We start from the raw sequence: 17,425 nt of genomic DNA, 5'->3' as shown, positions 1-17,425 counted from the left end.
CAAACAAAGGCAGCATTGGCTTTTTTGGCATTGGTAGCATAGGCATTGGCAACATAGGCAACACGAATAAAGCATATATAGACTAGAATCAGTAAAAGTAGTAGCTCGGCTATGTCTGAGCTATCTTGACAGCCAATTTAGCACCTTTAATATATTCTTGTGTGTAATAAGAGGGCCACCAAAATTCTTCTCTTCTGGGTACATTCACATCCTTCATAAACTCCGTTGGCTTTGGACACTGCAAGCCTCTATTTGAAGACATTTTGTCAACAGATCCATCATTTTGAGAAATTCTTTTACAAACATAACACTGAAAAGCTTCTGGAAAACCAACTTCATCATGCTTTAAACCCCAATTCCTCAATGCCAGCTTTTCTATGAGATGTTTGTTGGATACTCCTGTTAACTTGTATCTGACAGCTTGATTGTAGGCTGTGCTGTTTGAGTCGAGGTAGCTGATAGCATCCACAAGAGACTCTATGGAGTCGAAGTCCTGTATGACAACCGCTGATCCAAGAGAAGGTAACCATTTCTGCCAAGACAACAAACACAATTCAAATAAAACTAGCGCAACTGTATGATTTGTTAAAATCTTTAATTGCATTTATCGATAATAATGATATTAATAATAGTGTATAGCAATTTTTAAACTACAAACTCGATTTTCAAATGTCTCAGATCTCGAACAAATTGGAGTTTGATGACAAAATTCACGACGCTTTTGTGGCGGATGCCAGTAAAAAACTACAGCTTGAACACCTTTGAGATGAGCTGAGGAATTCTGACGGCGTGCCTCGGCTGTTAAATAACGCTGTCTTTCTTGTCATTCTTAATATTCAATCATTTGTGGTGGTTTATGAAAAATCGACTTCATTTTGTGTATTATTTCATTTTCATCTTTCATTAGAATAAAACACAGAAACCAATTCCACACTTTTTCATTTTACAGAAAACTCTAAAAGATTGAAGCTGGTGTTTTTAGTTGTTATAGATATGGCAAAACATTCTCCAGCCTAGCCTCCTCTACTAATTTGGTAGTTATGTGAAATTCAACATGAAATACTGTAAAAAGTAAGTTTCTATCATTGGAATGAAGTTAAATTATTTACATTGTATCTAATAAAAAAATAAATTCAAAATTCGAACAAATCCCTTTCTGAACAGTGTTCTGGACTGCATAATCATGATCAATAACCAATTGATTTTTTGTGAGTGATGAAAAAGAAAAGCCTGGTAAAACAGCATTCAAAATATACATGCAGACGTTTTAAAGCAGAAATCCCAAATCGTGTAAAGAAGTATTGCAGTGATCCAAGTCAAGATTATCACTAATATGTATCATAGAAACGGTACATATTTATATATGAGAACACAGCAAACTATACCATGATAGTGGGGCTGCCATAAACAATTGGAATTGTGCCAACATAGAATGACCTCCAAAACTTCTCAGTGATGTAATCCTCACATATGGCATTTTCAGCAGCAATGACAAACTTATACTTCGACAGCAGCTCATAGAAGTCAGCATGGTCCATTCCCTCTAGATTATTTGAAATACTGGCAAAAACAAAAAAATGATTAGCTATCCGCATATCACACTATTAAATACTTTTAAGACAAGCTAAATATATCGCTAGTTTTATAAACAAATTAATATATTAGCAATAATTCTACTATTATTATTTTAACATTATTAAGTAAAAAATATATGGAATGATACAATATAACAAAAAGTGCTTAGAAAATCTTCTATCTTCACATCGTGAATGAGCAATAGACTGTGTAGAAATATTTTATATATTATCTCCCCTGAAAATATGCCAGTGAAACTGATTAGCTTGGAAAAGTTTTGTGAACTGTGCATGTTAACCAATTAAAGACTGAAATTAAGGTGACGACTACAGAACTTACGTTTAGTCATAGACTCTTTTTATCACAATAGGTTATTTTAAAAACTTAAAAACTTACATCTGAGCATAGAGACACCTCACTCATGTGCATGACTTATGCCTGCTCAAGAGCATGACTTATGCCTACTCAAAAGCATGACATGCTTACTCAAGAGCATGGCTTATGCCTACTCAAGAGCACGACATGCCTACTCAAGAGCATGACATGCCTACTCAAGAGCATGGCATGCCTACTCAAGAGCATGACATGCCTACTCAAGAGCATGACATGCCTACTCAAGAGCATGACATGCCTACTCAAGAGCATGACATGCCTACACTTATTCCTAAATCTGATTCTTATTCCTCAACACTGATACGGTGTTTTCCATAACATCAATGATCTCTCACAGAGCAAATGGTATACTTACACTACTTACTGTTTGGGAAGTTGTTTGTTGTTAAGGCATTTCCCAAGTGAGTCGACAGAAATGTGCTGAGACAAGATTTCTACAAGATGATCTCTATCAGAGGGAGCATCGCAGTCAGATTGGACATAGGCTATTGGAGAGAGGGATAACTCCTTTATAAATAACTCTTTCTCTTCAAATGTATGATAATATGATTTTGACTCCATATCCTGAAAAACACAGAGCGGTAATGTTGGTGCAGTAGTCACGCGCCAATAAATCTTTAGAGAGAAAGTTACCTACTAGTGCACTAGCACAAAACCACCAGTCATGACACCAGCTGGGGAGTGGCAACTCGAGATACATATACATGTAAGATACCTAACCTATTTCAACACTAGTTATAAACTCACCTCTAAATACATTTATTTCTTCTACATATATAAACAAATATTTTACTAACTGCTAGATCCTGTATAAAACCGCAGCGGCCAAAAAGTATTAACACCCGTTATTATTTTGTGATATTAATTGGTTTCTGTTTTTTACTGCCTCTCCATGCTACCCAGATAATTCAATATACATATCAAATGATTTCTCAGAAAATTTTCTATCCTTTGAAAACAAAAAACACGACAGCGGTCTCTGCGAACATGTAAAACTGACCAAGCCTGAATATTGAAAATTACTAGCTATTTATACTCCTGCATAATGACATAAAATAATCTAATTAAACAAATATTTCTTTACATTTAACATAGGGGAAAACATAATGTAGCCAGTCATGAGATTATTCCATAATTAGAGAGATTTGGAGTCTAAATTCAGTTTTCATACAAGATTTTCACTGGAAAAAGGCTAAACACTTTGAAGAATGTGAAAGAGCTGTGATTGTGCACCTGTGGATATGGATGCACCTGTGGATATGGATGCACCTGTAGATATGGATGCACCTGTGGATATGGATGCACTTGTGGATATGGATGCACCTGTAGATATGGATGCACCTGTGGATATGGATGCACCTGTGGATATGGATGCGCATGTGGATATGGATGCACCTGTGGATATGGATGCACTTGTGGATATGGATGCACCTGTGGATATGGATGCACCTGTGGATATGGATGCACCTGTGGATATGGATGCACCTGTGGATATGGATGCACCTGTGGATATGGATGCACCTGTTGATATGGATGCACCTGTCGATATGGATGCCCTTGTGGATTGCGGACATTTTGTTGTCTGTTTAGCAATAGATTTGCAACTTTTGAACTCAAATTTTGAGAGAATTAGCGCTATAGCACTTTCTATTTAGAATTGTTCTAATTGGTCAAATTAAGCGACGCAGCAAAAAGTCCTAAAATTGAATAATTTATTGCAAGTACATCATCATTTTACTGTCACTTGGTAACTTTTAGTTAATTGGTACCTAATGGGCTTTTTACCACAAGTATCAATGTTGGCCATTTCGACAAAGGCTAGGTCTTCTGAACATGCACAAATGGACATACTCAGAAGATGGAGGAGGAAATATATATCTGCAGTAGTTGACAATAATACCCACCTGAATGCTGGTTAACCATGTCAGAGTGAGAGGGAAATCGCTGTCGTGTCTAAACGTGGCAGTGAAATCAAACTGCTGCATCAGATCTTCATTGGAGAAAGCCCAGTTGTTCTTGGGTGACTCCTCATGAATTATAGCCCAGTACTGTTGAGGCCTCCTGGGCAGGGGCAAATCATCCAGCTCCATGTTGCTGCCATAGAACATGACAACCTGTGTCCATATTGTGCCATCTAAATGGTTGCACTCACAAACCTATGCTATAAGTTGACATTTTAAAAGAACAAGCCAAAATTTACATTCTAGATTATACCATACAGTCGAAAATTTATGTGTGATCACCTCAACTTTAGAATGTGCCAATATACGGCATAAAATTAGCGAACATATTTGTTTCCAAACGTTACATAATAAACCGTTTTTGGAAACATTTTGGTTTCATAACTGAAAATGAAGAAGCAGATAAAATTTGAATGAAAATATAAAGATATGACTGTAAAATCAGCATTAATTTAAAGTTAAAGAAGTTACACTCCATATCACCATTATTCACATATCTCTATTATTCACATATCTCTATTATTCATGTATCTCTATTATTCACATATCTCTATTATTCACATATCTCTACTATTCACATATCTCTATTATTCACATATCTCTATTATTCACATATCTCTATTATTCACATATCTCTATTATTCATGTATCTCTATTATTCACGTATCTCTATTATTCACATATCTCTATTATTCACATATCTCTATTATTCACATATCTCTATTATTCACATATCTCTATTATTCACATATCTCTATTATTCACGTATCTCTATTATTCACATATCTCTATTATTCATGTATCTCTATTATTCACATATCTCTATTATTCACATATCTCTATTATTCAGGTATCTCTATTATTCACATATCTCTATTATTCACATATCTCTATTATTCACGTATCTCTATTATTCACATATCTCTATTATTCACGTATCTCTATTATTCACGTATCACTATTATTCACGTATTTCTATTATTCATGTATCACTATTATTCCCATCGAAATTATTCACATATCTCCATTATTCACGTATTTTTATTATTCAGGTATTTCTATTATTCAAGTATCTCTATTATTCATGTATCTCTATTATTCACATATTTCTACTATTCACATATCTTCATTATTCACATATCACTGTTATTATCTCTACTTATGTAATGCCAAGCCTCTACTTCTGTTTGTATATCTATAAATGAACAACAAAAACCTCTTCGTATTGATCATTATTTTATTATTATACAATGATCTATCTCACTTTTTTACATAGTTTTATAAAACGCATTTATTTTAATATTATCTGTAACTATCTGCAGCATTTAATAGGCTGTTTTAAAAGATGAAACGGATCCCATTAATGAAAGTGTATTGTTATGGAAATATTTGCTCTAACATACAATGATGATACCATGGTTCTAACACATGAAATTGATTAACGTTGTATGTAGGGGCATCTCTTATTCACTGCAAATAAAATAAAACAGTGATAACACTATGCTATACGAGTGATAACACTATGCTATACGAGTGATAACACTATGCTATACGAGTGATAACACTATGCTATACGAGTGATAACACTATGCTATACGAGTGATAACACTATGCTATACGAGTGAAAACACTATGCTATACGAGTGATAACACTATGCTATACGAATGATAACACTATGCTATACGAGTGATAATACTATGCTATACGAGTGATAACACTATGCTATACGAGTGATAACACTATGCTATACGAGTGATAACACTATGCTATATGAGTGATAACACTATGCTATACGAATGATAACACTATGCTATACGAGTGATAATACTATGCTATACGAGTGATAACACTATGCTATACGATAACACTATGCTATACGAGTGATAACACTATGCTATACGAGTGATAACACTATGCTATACGAGTGATAACACTATGCTATACGAGTGATAACACTATGCTATATGATAACACTATGCTATATGATAACACTATGCTATACGAGCTTCTACACAAATAAACATGATTAAAACAAAAAGCTAGATCCGTCTCTCCAAATTTACCTTTGTGCTGGAGTTCTGTATATACGAGCGGTTGTTGGTCACAAAGCAAGAGTTGCTGCCACACTGTTTGACCATGCCAGGCTCATGAGTTAGGTCAGCCCACCAGAGAATGATGGGAAGCTGCATGGATGAATTTAAGTTAGCTATAAAAGATTCGTAAGTCGATGTGAGGACAACTAAAAGGAAGAAAATACATTATAGCTAAAAGAAAAGACAAACATCAAGCAAAATGCTAGCGACATCAGAAGATTCTAATTTGATGAAAAACTAAAGTTTCATTCAATGCAGGTCTATAATTCAGTTATTAAAACAATCTTTACTAGAATGACAGTCATGTCCATTCTTCCGAAGCCCTGTTGGAGGTCAGGGAAAAAAGTGTACACTGTACAGGACTCGAACCTGCAACAAGGTGCACCACTGTTATATATACATATACGATATATACGTGTATATCGTGTTATATATATTTAAATTAGTAGAGAATTAGATAGTGTACTTATCTCACAAGTTTTAAGATAAGTACGCTATCTAATTCTCTACTAATTTATACTGCAACATTCGATGTTGAGCGGTCTGACTTTAGTTCTAGGTATGATAAATTTCAATATATATATAGTATATATATATATAATTATATATATACAACGTATATATATATATATATATTTGTATCTATGTAGAGTACTTTTAAAATGCACATTTCACCTACCTAGTCATTGGATCATTGGGTACAATAACACCTGCACATCAAATGTGCCCAAATAGCCACAACAATCAACACAACTGAGTTGCAGAAAACAGAAAAGCGGCCTATTGGGAATGAGGTGAGTGCTCAAACTCCCAGATCTCTGGTAGGAGACCCGAGCTCGAGTAAACATTACCACCCACTTGGGTAAACCAGGTTGAGGAAACAATTATAGATAAATTTATATATGCTTACACTTCTGGACATTTTGAAGACGGTTCTTCATCGTCGAAAAATTCTGAAAGTAAATGAAGGACACTTATGATCATGCAATACAACACAGTAGGTGTCTGTAGAGAAACATGTAATGAGCATTTATTTTAGTACATTATCGGCATGTGTGATGCCATGATTTAGTAATTGCAGATACTTACTAGAATTCTCAAATTGGCAATATTCAAAATGACAGCGGCTACACCACTAAATAGTAACATTGCCAAGCCGCATCTTCTGACTTTGTTGCATTTCATTTTACAACAATTTGGCCATCATTTTCTACAAAACAAAGATACCAAACATAATCTCGCATTTGTTTTAAGCCAAAACAAATATGTGGAACGTTGAATCACGGAATTAAAATTAAATATCTATTTCATGGATGGATTGTTCTAAGACCATTTCGATTGAGTGCACGTGTATAGGTCTGGGTTCAATGCCGATCACTAGAAGTTGAGCAACTTAAAAAAAATTTTCATTGTTAAAATAATCACAACATCAGCTAATGGAAACCTAAAATAATCATTATAATCTTCTAAACATCCTAATGGGCCACAACAAATTGAAATCTTCAAAGTTATTGTGGAGTATTGAATGAGCAGTGAGGCAAAGTTTAAATTACATATAGATTTCATATTAAAAATGTAAGCAAGCTAAATGGTCATTGCTTTCATAAGGTTACAATAGTCTAATAAAATACGATATAAACAAATGTTCTAGATGCAAGCTCGAGTATCGTTTAAAATCCCAAACTGCACAGCTTGTGAAAAATAAGTACAGGATGTTTTTGGGTACTGAATAGTTAATACGAGACGCATTTGGTTCCGTCGATCGGTAGTTAAGAACCTAGACCAACATTGCTGTTCCTCTTAGCATGCTTTTTGCAAAACTTCCGTCGGCCAACAAACCATCTCGCGGCCTCGCCAAATTCATTTATAACACACCAGCGCGTACGTATGTGCATGTACTGCATCATTATTTCGACAAGAGTGGCTACTTATATTACATAATATTATGGTGATGAACTCTTCTTTCTAAATCATGCTGGTGCATAGGTGAATCATAGAACTTGCATTCTACTCGGATGAACCGATATGATAAATGCGATTCAATGTTAAAAAGTAAGATAATTTGTTCATTAACAGTTATAATTATTGATTAATACATGTTTGTGTATTGTTTATGTTTACTGGAGTAGTGTTGAAGTTAGTATATATTAACATAAGATCGGGTTTTGGTATTTTTACATCTCATGGGCTCCTCAAAACAAGTTTACTTAGCGTTTGAATTTGACTGGCTCAAGGAAAAGTTTCTCTTACCTTTTTAATTGATTTTTAAAAATGACTCAAGTTTTTGTGTTTTCCATTAATTGGTACAACATGTGTTGTAGTTTGTTACTTTGCATATTAACGCACCCTTGAAGAGAATTTTATCATATTCCATACATGTTCATTTAACATTGGCTCTACATGCACAAATGACAATTTTCCAATCATCAACGCATTTGTTCTTAACACATTGCTAATAAAAATAACTACAAATATTTGGCCCATTGCTTTTTGTTAGTGTGCCATGTGTCTGAGACTATATGTACATATATTAAGTCATCATCAAAGATGCAAATATTAGATCATTGTCTTGGATTCTATTTTGAACAAAACCAATAAAAATCACATGTTAGCTACAAATAGTAGGATAGTTGCAGCATTTTAATGATTAGAGTGATGAATTGGCTGAGTGGGCTTGTACAACATTATTTTGGGAATCAATGTTATCCATTTGTGCTGAAATTACCAGCAATTAAGTCTAGATGTTATGCTTACTTAAGCTATTATTGTCACAGGAATGGATGCATTGTTTTGTCAGATGTGTCAAAGTTTATGAGGGCGTTTTTACGAGAGGCCAATTGATTTTCTTATTCATATTTGATTTTATCATTTGTTTGAACTCCTATTATGTAACATGATATACGCAAGTCTTTGAAAATCTAGCAATAGGAGATGCTGCATGTTTCTCATTTTTCTTAGCAAGTTAATAATTTGTCACAAGCAATGCATATGATTGTGCTACTGCTGATTGATATTTTCAGCGTTGTTCAAATACGGGTCCCAAGTGTTGTTCTTTATTGTTATTGTTCTAGAGAATGTACGCTCTAGATGATTCTAATCCTTGCATTTAGCATACATTTGGCTGGCGGTTTTTCATTATGTTTTTGCATACTTGCAATAGATGGTTTAGATTTTGTTCACTTCTAAAGTTGTAGGTGCTGAACAAAGAGTTTTGGTCACAATCAAGTTCGGAATTATAATAGTCTGTGTAATGTATACATCTCCTTTTTATGAGGCTATCAGTAGTTTGAACTACTGTGGCCCTAAAAGATATATATTGTGGTTAATACTTAGAAAAAAAGCTGTTTTCATTTATGAATTTGAACACATGTTTGCTTGCAGATCACCAGATTGCTACAAAATACAAAGATGTTTAAACCTTCCTTGCCTTCTTTTCATATGAATAAGAATTAATGTATAGAGTATTTTATATTATATACTTATTAATTATTTTATATTATATATTTTGAGAATTAGCGTTTATATTATAAATTCATGGAATGGGAGCAGACAGATTTTCGTCACTCTAGCTTTAGGACAACTGATTTGTTTTTGTTTATAATTCTTGGCCATCCGGTTTTTCAGGTATAATTCCACTTGTGATTAATGTCTATTGTGGTGAAGAATGTTCTCCTGTATGAGGGCTGTTACATCGTGATTGATGCATTCTATTGCGTAAATAGGTTTCTATTTCCTGAGTTGAGTTACATATTTTTTGTTAGTCGTTGCTTATAAGGTTATAGAGGCGTGTTGCCATCAAATGCCTCACAGGTCTCATGGTTCGCTGCCTCCATTGATTATTTCGTTATCTCTTTACTCTTGACTAACACCGATTTGTAGGAACCTTAGCTAGTTATACAAGCTTTGTACAAATGCTAAGTTTGCTGGTATTCAGGTGTTAAGAGAAGTGTAGGCAGGTGTGCACCCTTGAGACTTGTTCTCAGAAACAGGAAATATTTTAATTATTTTCCGTTACTTCATGCTATAAACTGCGAATGCTAAAAGTTGCTTTAAGAAAGCTTTTTCAAGCAATAGTTACCAAATTCTCTTTAAATTAACAAATTTAGCATTTGATAGTGTTGAATTACACATCTAGTTATTAAAGTACAGCTTTTAATTGACTTGTTGTTTTCTAGGACAGTCATCATCTTGATGAAAGATGGCAAGTGAGACAAAGGTGAAATCTAGCGATTACAAGTCGAAGCATTTGCACAGAAATAAAAGCGAATGGGAGGTGGTCGGCGGCTTGCGAGAGGGAGATGTGTATGAGGAGAGGCCTAACAAATTTGATGGCTATTTACATAAAAAGAGAAATCCTCCTCTCAAAGGATGGCACAGGGTGTGTATTGCGTATATCGCTACCTCACTTGTCAAATTTATTTGACAAGATAGATAAATAAACATATAGAATTTAATTTATTATTTGTACTGATTAATATAGTTCCTCCGTTTTTGTGTAAACGTCTCTTTGCTCCACTGCTTTTTCAATGTTAGAACAATTTTTGCTTATTAGCTTGTAATATCAGGCCGACTTTCTTACAAAAATCAAAATGTCATTTGTAACAGTAGTCACTAATCACATTATAATAGGCAATAGTAACAATCAACCAGCCGTGCAACAGTCTCCCCTAACCACCTCTTATGAATGGCCGGTAGCAGCTCACAGGTTCATTGATATCAACGTTTTCAATTCTCAGTATTGATCGGTCATAGGATCGATGCACTCACTTGTTATGCTAACGGCAATACTTAATGCAGATCGGCTGACACCTTAAGATCCTCTACGTAAAACTCGTGTTTAATGATATCACAGAATTCCTAAATTGTTTTATTTTCCCAATAATCACTTCCACGGTTCAATCGGCAAGCCTGATCAAATAAGCACTTGGAGCATTTGATGCTATTACTATGTATATATGCATTAATAAGTTCTGTCGTCAGCTGGATGTTAACTGATACATATACTTGGGTATTGGGTGTGACACTAAATCCTATGCAACTGGTATGTCTTTGCGCTGGCTAGTAATATTTCCCATAGAACTACTGGTAAAAAGATGTGTTACAGGAAGAGGCTGATTGTTGGGTTACTAGCCGTGTAACCAGCCTAATACCTTCGATAGAGAAGCTATTATATGATTTTCAGCTCGAGGTCCAGGAAACAAATGATCAGTTTTGTCTTTTGTTTAATTTGGGCAACTGTGCCGGCTCTGAGTGCATATCATAGCTAAAATGTCCGAATTGAAAACGCTTCGAGGACAATAGAGTGCTGCTTGTTTTTTTAAAGAAAGTCTGTTGAAAATATATTTACCTTATTAAATTAAAACTCAGGAATGGTGTGGTTGTCATTGTTTCTGGTTAACATTGAGTCGAACTTGGCTCATCATGTCTTTGGCTCCACTCCCATGTGAACACTTGTATGTCGATAAAACCCTTTCATAACTGAATATTATTTATATTTATTTATTATATATAAATAAATATAAATGAATATTTATTTATATTTATTTATTATATCTGTATGATCATTACTATAATCGCATGTGAATTGCAGTCAAGTTTTCGTTGATGAAGACACAGCACTATCACAGCAAAAGAGAAACGTATTGCTGTCATCTTCTGTATTGATTACACATTGATACACTGTAGTGAATGTAGCATATTATCTATTCAGTGTGTTTTATCATTTTTTAAGTTTTATGCTCACGACTTCAAAAGAATTTTGTTGGATTTTTGAGGTATTTCTTTTATGTCGCTTATGCATATTGTTGTTGAAAGCTAGGCCGTTCAATAGAGAAAACACATTATCTGGCTGCAAATCATCAAAGGCTGTTAGGCTACCAGCTAGAGGCTTCCTGATCAGATAGATATAATAGTCTCATCTCGATCAGCACACTTGAGTCATGTCCATGTCCGTGGTGGTCACCTTCCGTCTGATATGACACACTATACTCTTCTTTACGAACTATGCTCCTGTAGCATTGAGGATTTGTCATGAGACGTAGGCAGGTGTATGAATGATCAGTATTATTATACAAATTCAAGTGTGATGGCCTTGACCTTGCTGTCAAACCACTGATGACCAAACTATTGCTATTAATGTGATGCTCCACCAGTCTTATTGTCTTTTGTGTTATTTTGTGGCGTTCTACAGTGCTAGAATGTGCTATAGTTCCAAAATGTTCTACATTCACAAAAAGTTCTCCAGTGTCAGGATGTTGAGATCCAAGTTTTATCTGCATATATATATATATATATATATATCTGTATATATATATATCTGTATATACAAAAATATATATATTTGTATATATATATCTGTATATATATATATCTGTATATATATATATATATATATATATATATATATATATCTGTGTATATATATATCTGTATATACTCAAAGTATACACAGATAAAACTTAGAAAACTCATTATAGGATATTTCATATCCTATAATGAGTTGTCTATCAGTCCGTCAGTAGCCAGGATTACAAGTTCAGATAACAGATTGCTTTCAGCGATACTCATGACATTGACACATGAGCATCTGCATAAATCGACCGACTCAAGGTTTCTGAATAATTGTACACATACTTTTTCTCTGCGCTTTATCTGCACTCATGACAATCTCTCACGGCAACTAGACTACCAGGGTACTAGTGCATATAATAAAGATCCCCTATATGTAGTTTTCTTTCTGAGAAAAAAGATTTTTAAAGCTGATTATGTGACAGATACACAGATACTTTATACTTGAATTATCTACAAAAACTGATGATCGCAGGATTCATTTTAATGTAAAAGCCCACTGTTGTTCACAAGAAAGTTGCATTTTCATTCTATACCACAGTTGAGATTGGATTGAAGTTCAATTAGCAGGTTTTACGTTATATAAACTGATTAAGGTCTCAAAGTGTTATCACTAAATCCTACGCTAGCTGGTTAGGTTTGCTTAAGGCACATTCACCACCATAGCCTTGGTGCTTTTATCCTAGCAGTATACCATTTTATCTATAGGAAAATTGTGACCGGCTCATTGAATACGTGAACCAAATAATTGAGAATTTTGGTTATGATTGTTATTTTACTTATTTTATATAAACTACAGTAAAATATGACATAATTAAAAGTATGGCTTTTCTCTAATGATAGTTAAAACAAAAAAGAATACAATTCTCATTTCGTAACTACCAGAGCATTCTGTCAACAAGTTTCGAATCTCCTAACTCCTTGGTTACAAAATATTTCTGCTTACCTCGAGTTAGCAAAACAGTTTTGAGGATGAGTTGCAGGTTTCATTATAGTCACCACTATTATTGGTCCCTTCAGTTGGTAGTATGTACTCAGTGTATACTCAACTTGAGCATTGTAAGGAGAGAAGGAAACGTTTGATTATTATGCACACCCTTTCAGCTCATAGTGGATAGATTACAGCCAGCAGCACTTCGTACATGCACGTTTGTGTTTCACTCATTTTCTCTTTTCTAAATGCAGAGATACTTTGTCTTGGAGGAAGGAATGTTAACATACTCCAAGAGTCCAAATGATGTAAGTACGTATATGCAGCTATCAAGTTAGGTCTGTCCCAAATATTGTACTGCAAAACAATGAATGTCTATTTTCTTCTCATTACAAGGAAATTGATGTGTACCAACGCAATGAAATAAATCTGATAGATTTCTGATAACTGGTCTACGCGCATAAGATACGTAGGGTGACCCACTTGACCTTGCATACGTGGAGCCTCGGCTAACTGTTTGTTCAAGAGCTTATCAAGTATTATGGGAGCATTGGCATTGTATAATTATCGTATGACTGGACTGGTAGATTGCTTGATGTGTGCTGACTTGTTTCTCTGTAAGAAGTGGAAGGTGGTTCTATGTGTTTTGTCCTAACTTTTGGCTGTTTGTGTGCCAATCAATCTGTAGTTATGAATGCAATCAAACTGCATCTAACATCAGTGTAAAGCAGTCATCTGAACATCGCTGAAGTTTGTGGCGTAAAGATTTGTATCGATTTAGCTGCCATTCTCACCGCAACGTGAGAAGTAACCTAATTGTGTACAGCCGTACGTGATCGGTTGAAATCTTGCAGAAAAAACAAGTATTTCGAAGTTTAGCGTTCGTCTCAATTTTGTTAATATTTTGCAAGTCAGATATGCACGCGATATGTTTGGTATGAGATTGTAAGGGCAACATAGATAAGTGTGGAGATACGTTTATATGAAAAGGGCAAAGTTATACAAAATCTGTTTGTAGCCATTTTAGTTCAGCCTTTGTAATCTACACAATGATTGTATACCTGAGTGCTGTTATATCTAGCTTGCTCCTAGATTTTGGTTTTGTTATAAATGAATTGAAACAGAACTGGGAATTGTTAAGGAACATGTGATTCAATAGCTTTACATTACAGTTCACAAATGAATGAATAAATAAATAAATGTTTGAATATAAAACACAGTTAAGAATTATTATTAAAAAATTTATCACGCCACCTTGTTAAGACAAAAGCCACCTTGTTAAAACAAAACGTAATATATCGGTTATGAGCCTGGGATGCTAGGAAAAGGCAAGTACATTGGCGGCTCCCTAATAAATGAGAAATTGATTGGAAGGTTTATTTTGGCATCGCAGAGGACCTCCTTGCTGATCGTATTACACCTGTAGGGGCGCTGATGTATTTGCTACAGGCCTTATCCATTGGGAAACGATAAGCCCACCTTTTTTATCATTTTTTCACGTCCAAAAATTAAAAGTATCTTTTTAAATAAACTCAAAAAAGTAAAGTATATGGTTGGCCTGTAAAGCTACTTGACCTTCAGCGTGGACAAGTGCGGTCACAGAGGGGGAAGCTGTGTTGTGAGTAGCAGGGTTATTCTAACGACAATTCTAGCGCCAGTAAGCTGTCAATATGCTAATCAGGAACACTCAGCTACAGTTCTATGCAAGTCAGTTGCCTTGCCCTGTACGGCGATTTGCATTTGGTTGTCAGCTTTGCTAGAAGCGGACGTGCACAAAGGCTTTGGTGTTAGTCTACCGTTATCACAAACTATATATTCATGGCTCCAGCAGAGGATGTTTGCTAGACCTGCTCGGCAGACTAGTTTTTTTCCATTTGTCATCAGGGCTATGTGGAATCACAACAGAGAATTATATTTAACGTTGAACTTTGGTAGAAACATGCTAGATTTACATTCAACATGAGTATGTATTGCGATTGTACTTGCTCTATTATACTAAATATAAGTAGGCCTATATAGTGAGGTTGTACTAGGTCTATACTGAACATAAGTATATAGTGAGGTTATACTAGGTCTATACTAAACATAAGTATATAGTGAAGGTATACTAGGTCTATACTAAACATAAGTATATAGTGAGGTTATACTAGGTCTATACTAAACATAAGTATATAGTGAGGTTATACTAGGTCTATACTAAACATAAGTATATAGTGAGGGTATACTAGGTCTATACTAAACATAAGTATATAGTGAGGGTATACTAGGTCTACGCTAAATATAAGTATATAGTGAGGTTATACTAGGTCTATACTAAACATAAGTATATAGTGAGGTTATACTAGGTCTATACTAAACATAAGTATATAGTGAGGTTATACTAGGTCTATACTAAACATAAGTATATAGTGAGGGTATACTAGGTCTACACTAAACATAAGTATATAGTGAGGTTATACTAGGTCTACACTAAACATAAGTATATAGTGAGGTTATACTAGGTCTATACTAAATATAAGTATATAGTGAGGTTATACTAGGTCTATACTAAGCATAAGTATATAGTGAGGTTGTACTAGGTCTATACTAAACATAAGTATATAGTGAGGTTATACTAGGTCTATACTAAACATAAGTATATAGTGAGGGTATACTAGGTCTACACTAAACATAAGTGTATAGTGAGGTTATACTAGGTCTATACTAAACATAAGTATATAGTGAGGTTATACTAGGTCTATACTAAATATAAGTATATAGTGAGGTTGTACTAGGTCTATACTAAACATAAGTATATAGTGAGGTTATACTAGGTCTATACTAAACATAAGTATATAGTGAGGTTATACTAGGTCTATGCTAAACATAAGTATATAGTGAGGGTATACTAGGTCTACGCTAAACATAAGTATATAGTGAGGTTATACTAGGTCTATACTAAACATAAGTATATAGTGAGGTTATACTAGGTCTATTCTAAACATAAGTATATAGTGAGGTTATACTAGGTCTATACTAAACATAAGTATATAGTGAGGTTATACTAGGTCTATACTAAACATAAGTATATAGTGAGGTTATACTAGGTCTATTCTAAACATAAGTATATAGTGAGGTTATACTAGGTCTATACTAAACATAAGTATATAGTGAGGTTATACTAGGTCTATACTAAACATAAGTATATAGTGAGGTTATACTAGGTCTATACTAAACATAAGTATATAGTGAGGTTATACTAGGTCTATACTAAACATAAGTATATAGTGAGGGTATACTAGGTCTACACTAAACATAAGTGTATAGTGAGGTTATACTAGGTCTATACTAAACATAAGTATATAGTGAGGGTATACTAGGTCTACACTAAACATAAGTATATAGTGAGGTTGTACTAGGTCTATACTAAACATAAGTATATAGTGAGGTTATACTAGGTCTATACTAAGCATAAGTATATAGTGAGGTTATACTAGGTCTATACTAAACATAAGTATATAGTGAGGTTATACTAGGTCTATACTAAATATAAGTATATAGTGAGGTTATACTAGGTCTATACTAAGCATAAGTATATAGTGAGGTTGTACTAGGTCTATACTAAACATAAGTATATAGTGAGGTTATACTAGGTCTATACTAAACATAAGTATATAGTGAGGTTATACTAGGTCTATACTAAACATAAGTATATAGTGAGGGTATACTAGGTCTACGCTAAACATAAGTATATAGTGAGGTTATACTAGGTCTATACTAAACATAAGTATATAGTGAGGTTATACTAGGTCTATTCTAAACATAAGTATATAGTGAGGTTATACTAGGTCTATACTAAACATAAGTATATAGTGAGGTTATACTAGGTCTATACTAAACATAAGTATATAGTGAGGTTATACTAGGTCTATACTAAGCATAAGTATATAGTGAGGTTATACTAGGTCTATACTAAACATAAGTATATAGTGAGGTTATACTAGGTCTATACTAAATATAAGTATATAGTGAGGTTATACTAGGTCTATACTAAACATAAGTATATAGTGAGGTTGTACTAGGTCTATACTAAACATAAGTATATAGTGAGGTTATACTAGGTCTATACTAAACATAAGTATAT

The 17,425-nt window shown here is 34.0% G+C and overlaps 2 protein-coding genes across 3 annotated transcripts in view; one reads left to right on the top strand and one right to left on the bottom strand.

Moving 5' to 3' along the window:
* Window positions 1-41: 41 nt before the first annotated feature.
* Window positions 42-7,239, bottom strand: LOC137394691 (alpha-(1,3)-fucosyltransferase 10-like). The gene is made up of 7 exons (XM_068081453.1): window positions 7,113-7,239; window positions 6,934-6,976; window positions 5,994-6,136; window positions 3,873-4,082; window positions 2,333-2,532; window positions 1,386-1,560; window positions 42-532 (listed from the first exon to the last, which is right to left on the bottom strand). The coding sequence occupies exons 1-7, from the start codon at window positions 7,206-7,208 to the stop codon at window positions 110-112; spliced, it is 1,290 nt and encodes a 429-aa protein (XP_067937554.1). The 5' UTR covers window positions 7,209-7,239; the 3' UTR covers window positions 42-109.
* A 604-nt stretch (window positions 7,240-7,843) lies between these two features.
* LOC137395208 (oxysterol-binding protein-related protein 6-like) overlaps window positions 7,844-17,425 on the top strand; it is a 39,250-nt gene continuing 29,668 nt past the window's right edge. The window contains exons 1-3 of one of the 2 annotated variants that reach the window (XM_068082050.1): window positions 7,844-7,904; window positions 10,199-10,401; window positions 13,557-13,610. In XM_068082050.1, coding sequence (XP_067938151.1) covers window positions 10,222-10,401; window positions 13,557-13,610 — 234 coding nt within the window. In that variant the 5' untranslated portion in view covers window positions 7,844-7,904; window positions 10,199-10,221. Of the gene's footprint in view, window positions 8,076-10,198; window positions 10,402-13,556; window positions 13,611-17,425 lie in introns of both variants that reach the window. The other variant, XM_068082048.1, reaches the window with a different exon arrangement.

The sequence above is a fragment of the Watersipora subatra genome, chromosome 4 (genome assembly GCF_963576615.1).
Source record: "Watersipora subatra chromosome 4, tzWatSuba1.1, whole genome shotgun sequence".
NCBI classification, from domain to species: Eukaryota; Metazoa; Bryozoa; class Gymnolaemata; order Cheilostomatida; family Watersiporidae; genus Watersipora; species Watersipora subatra.
Note: the sequence above shows the minus strand (reverse complement) of the source record. Positions and strands in the feature narration are given on the sequence as shown.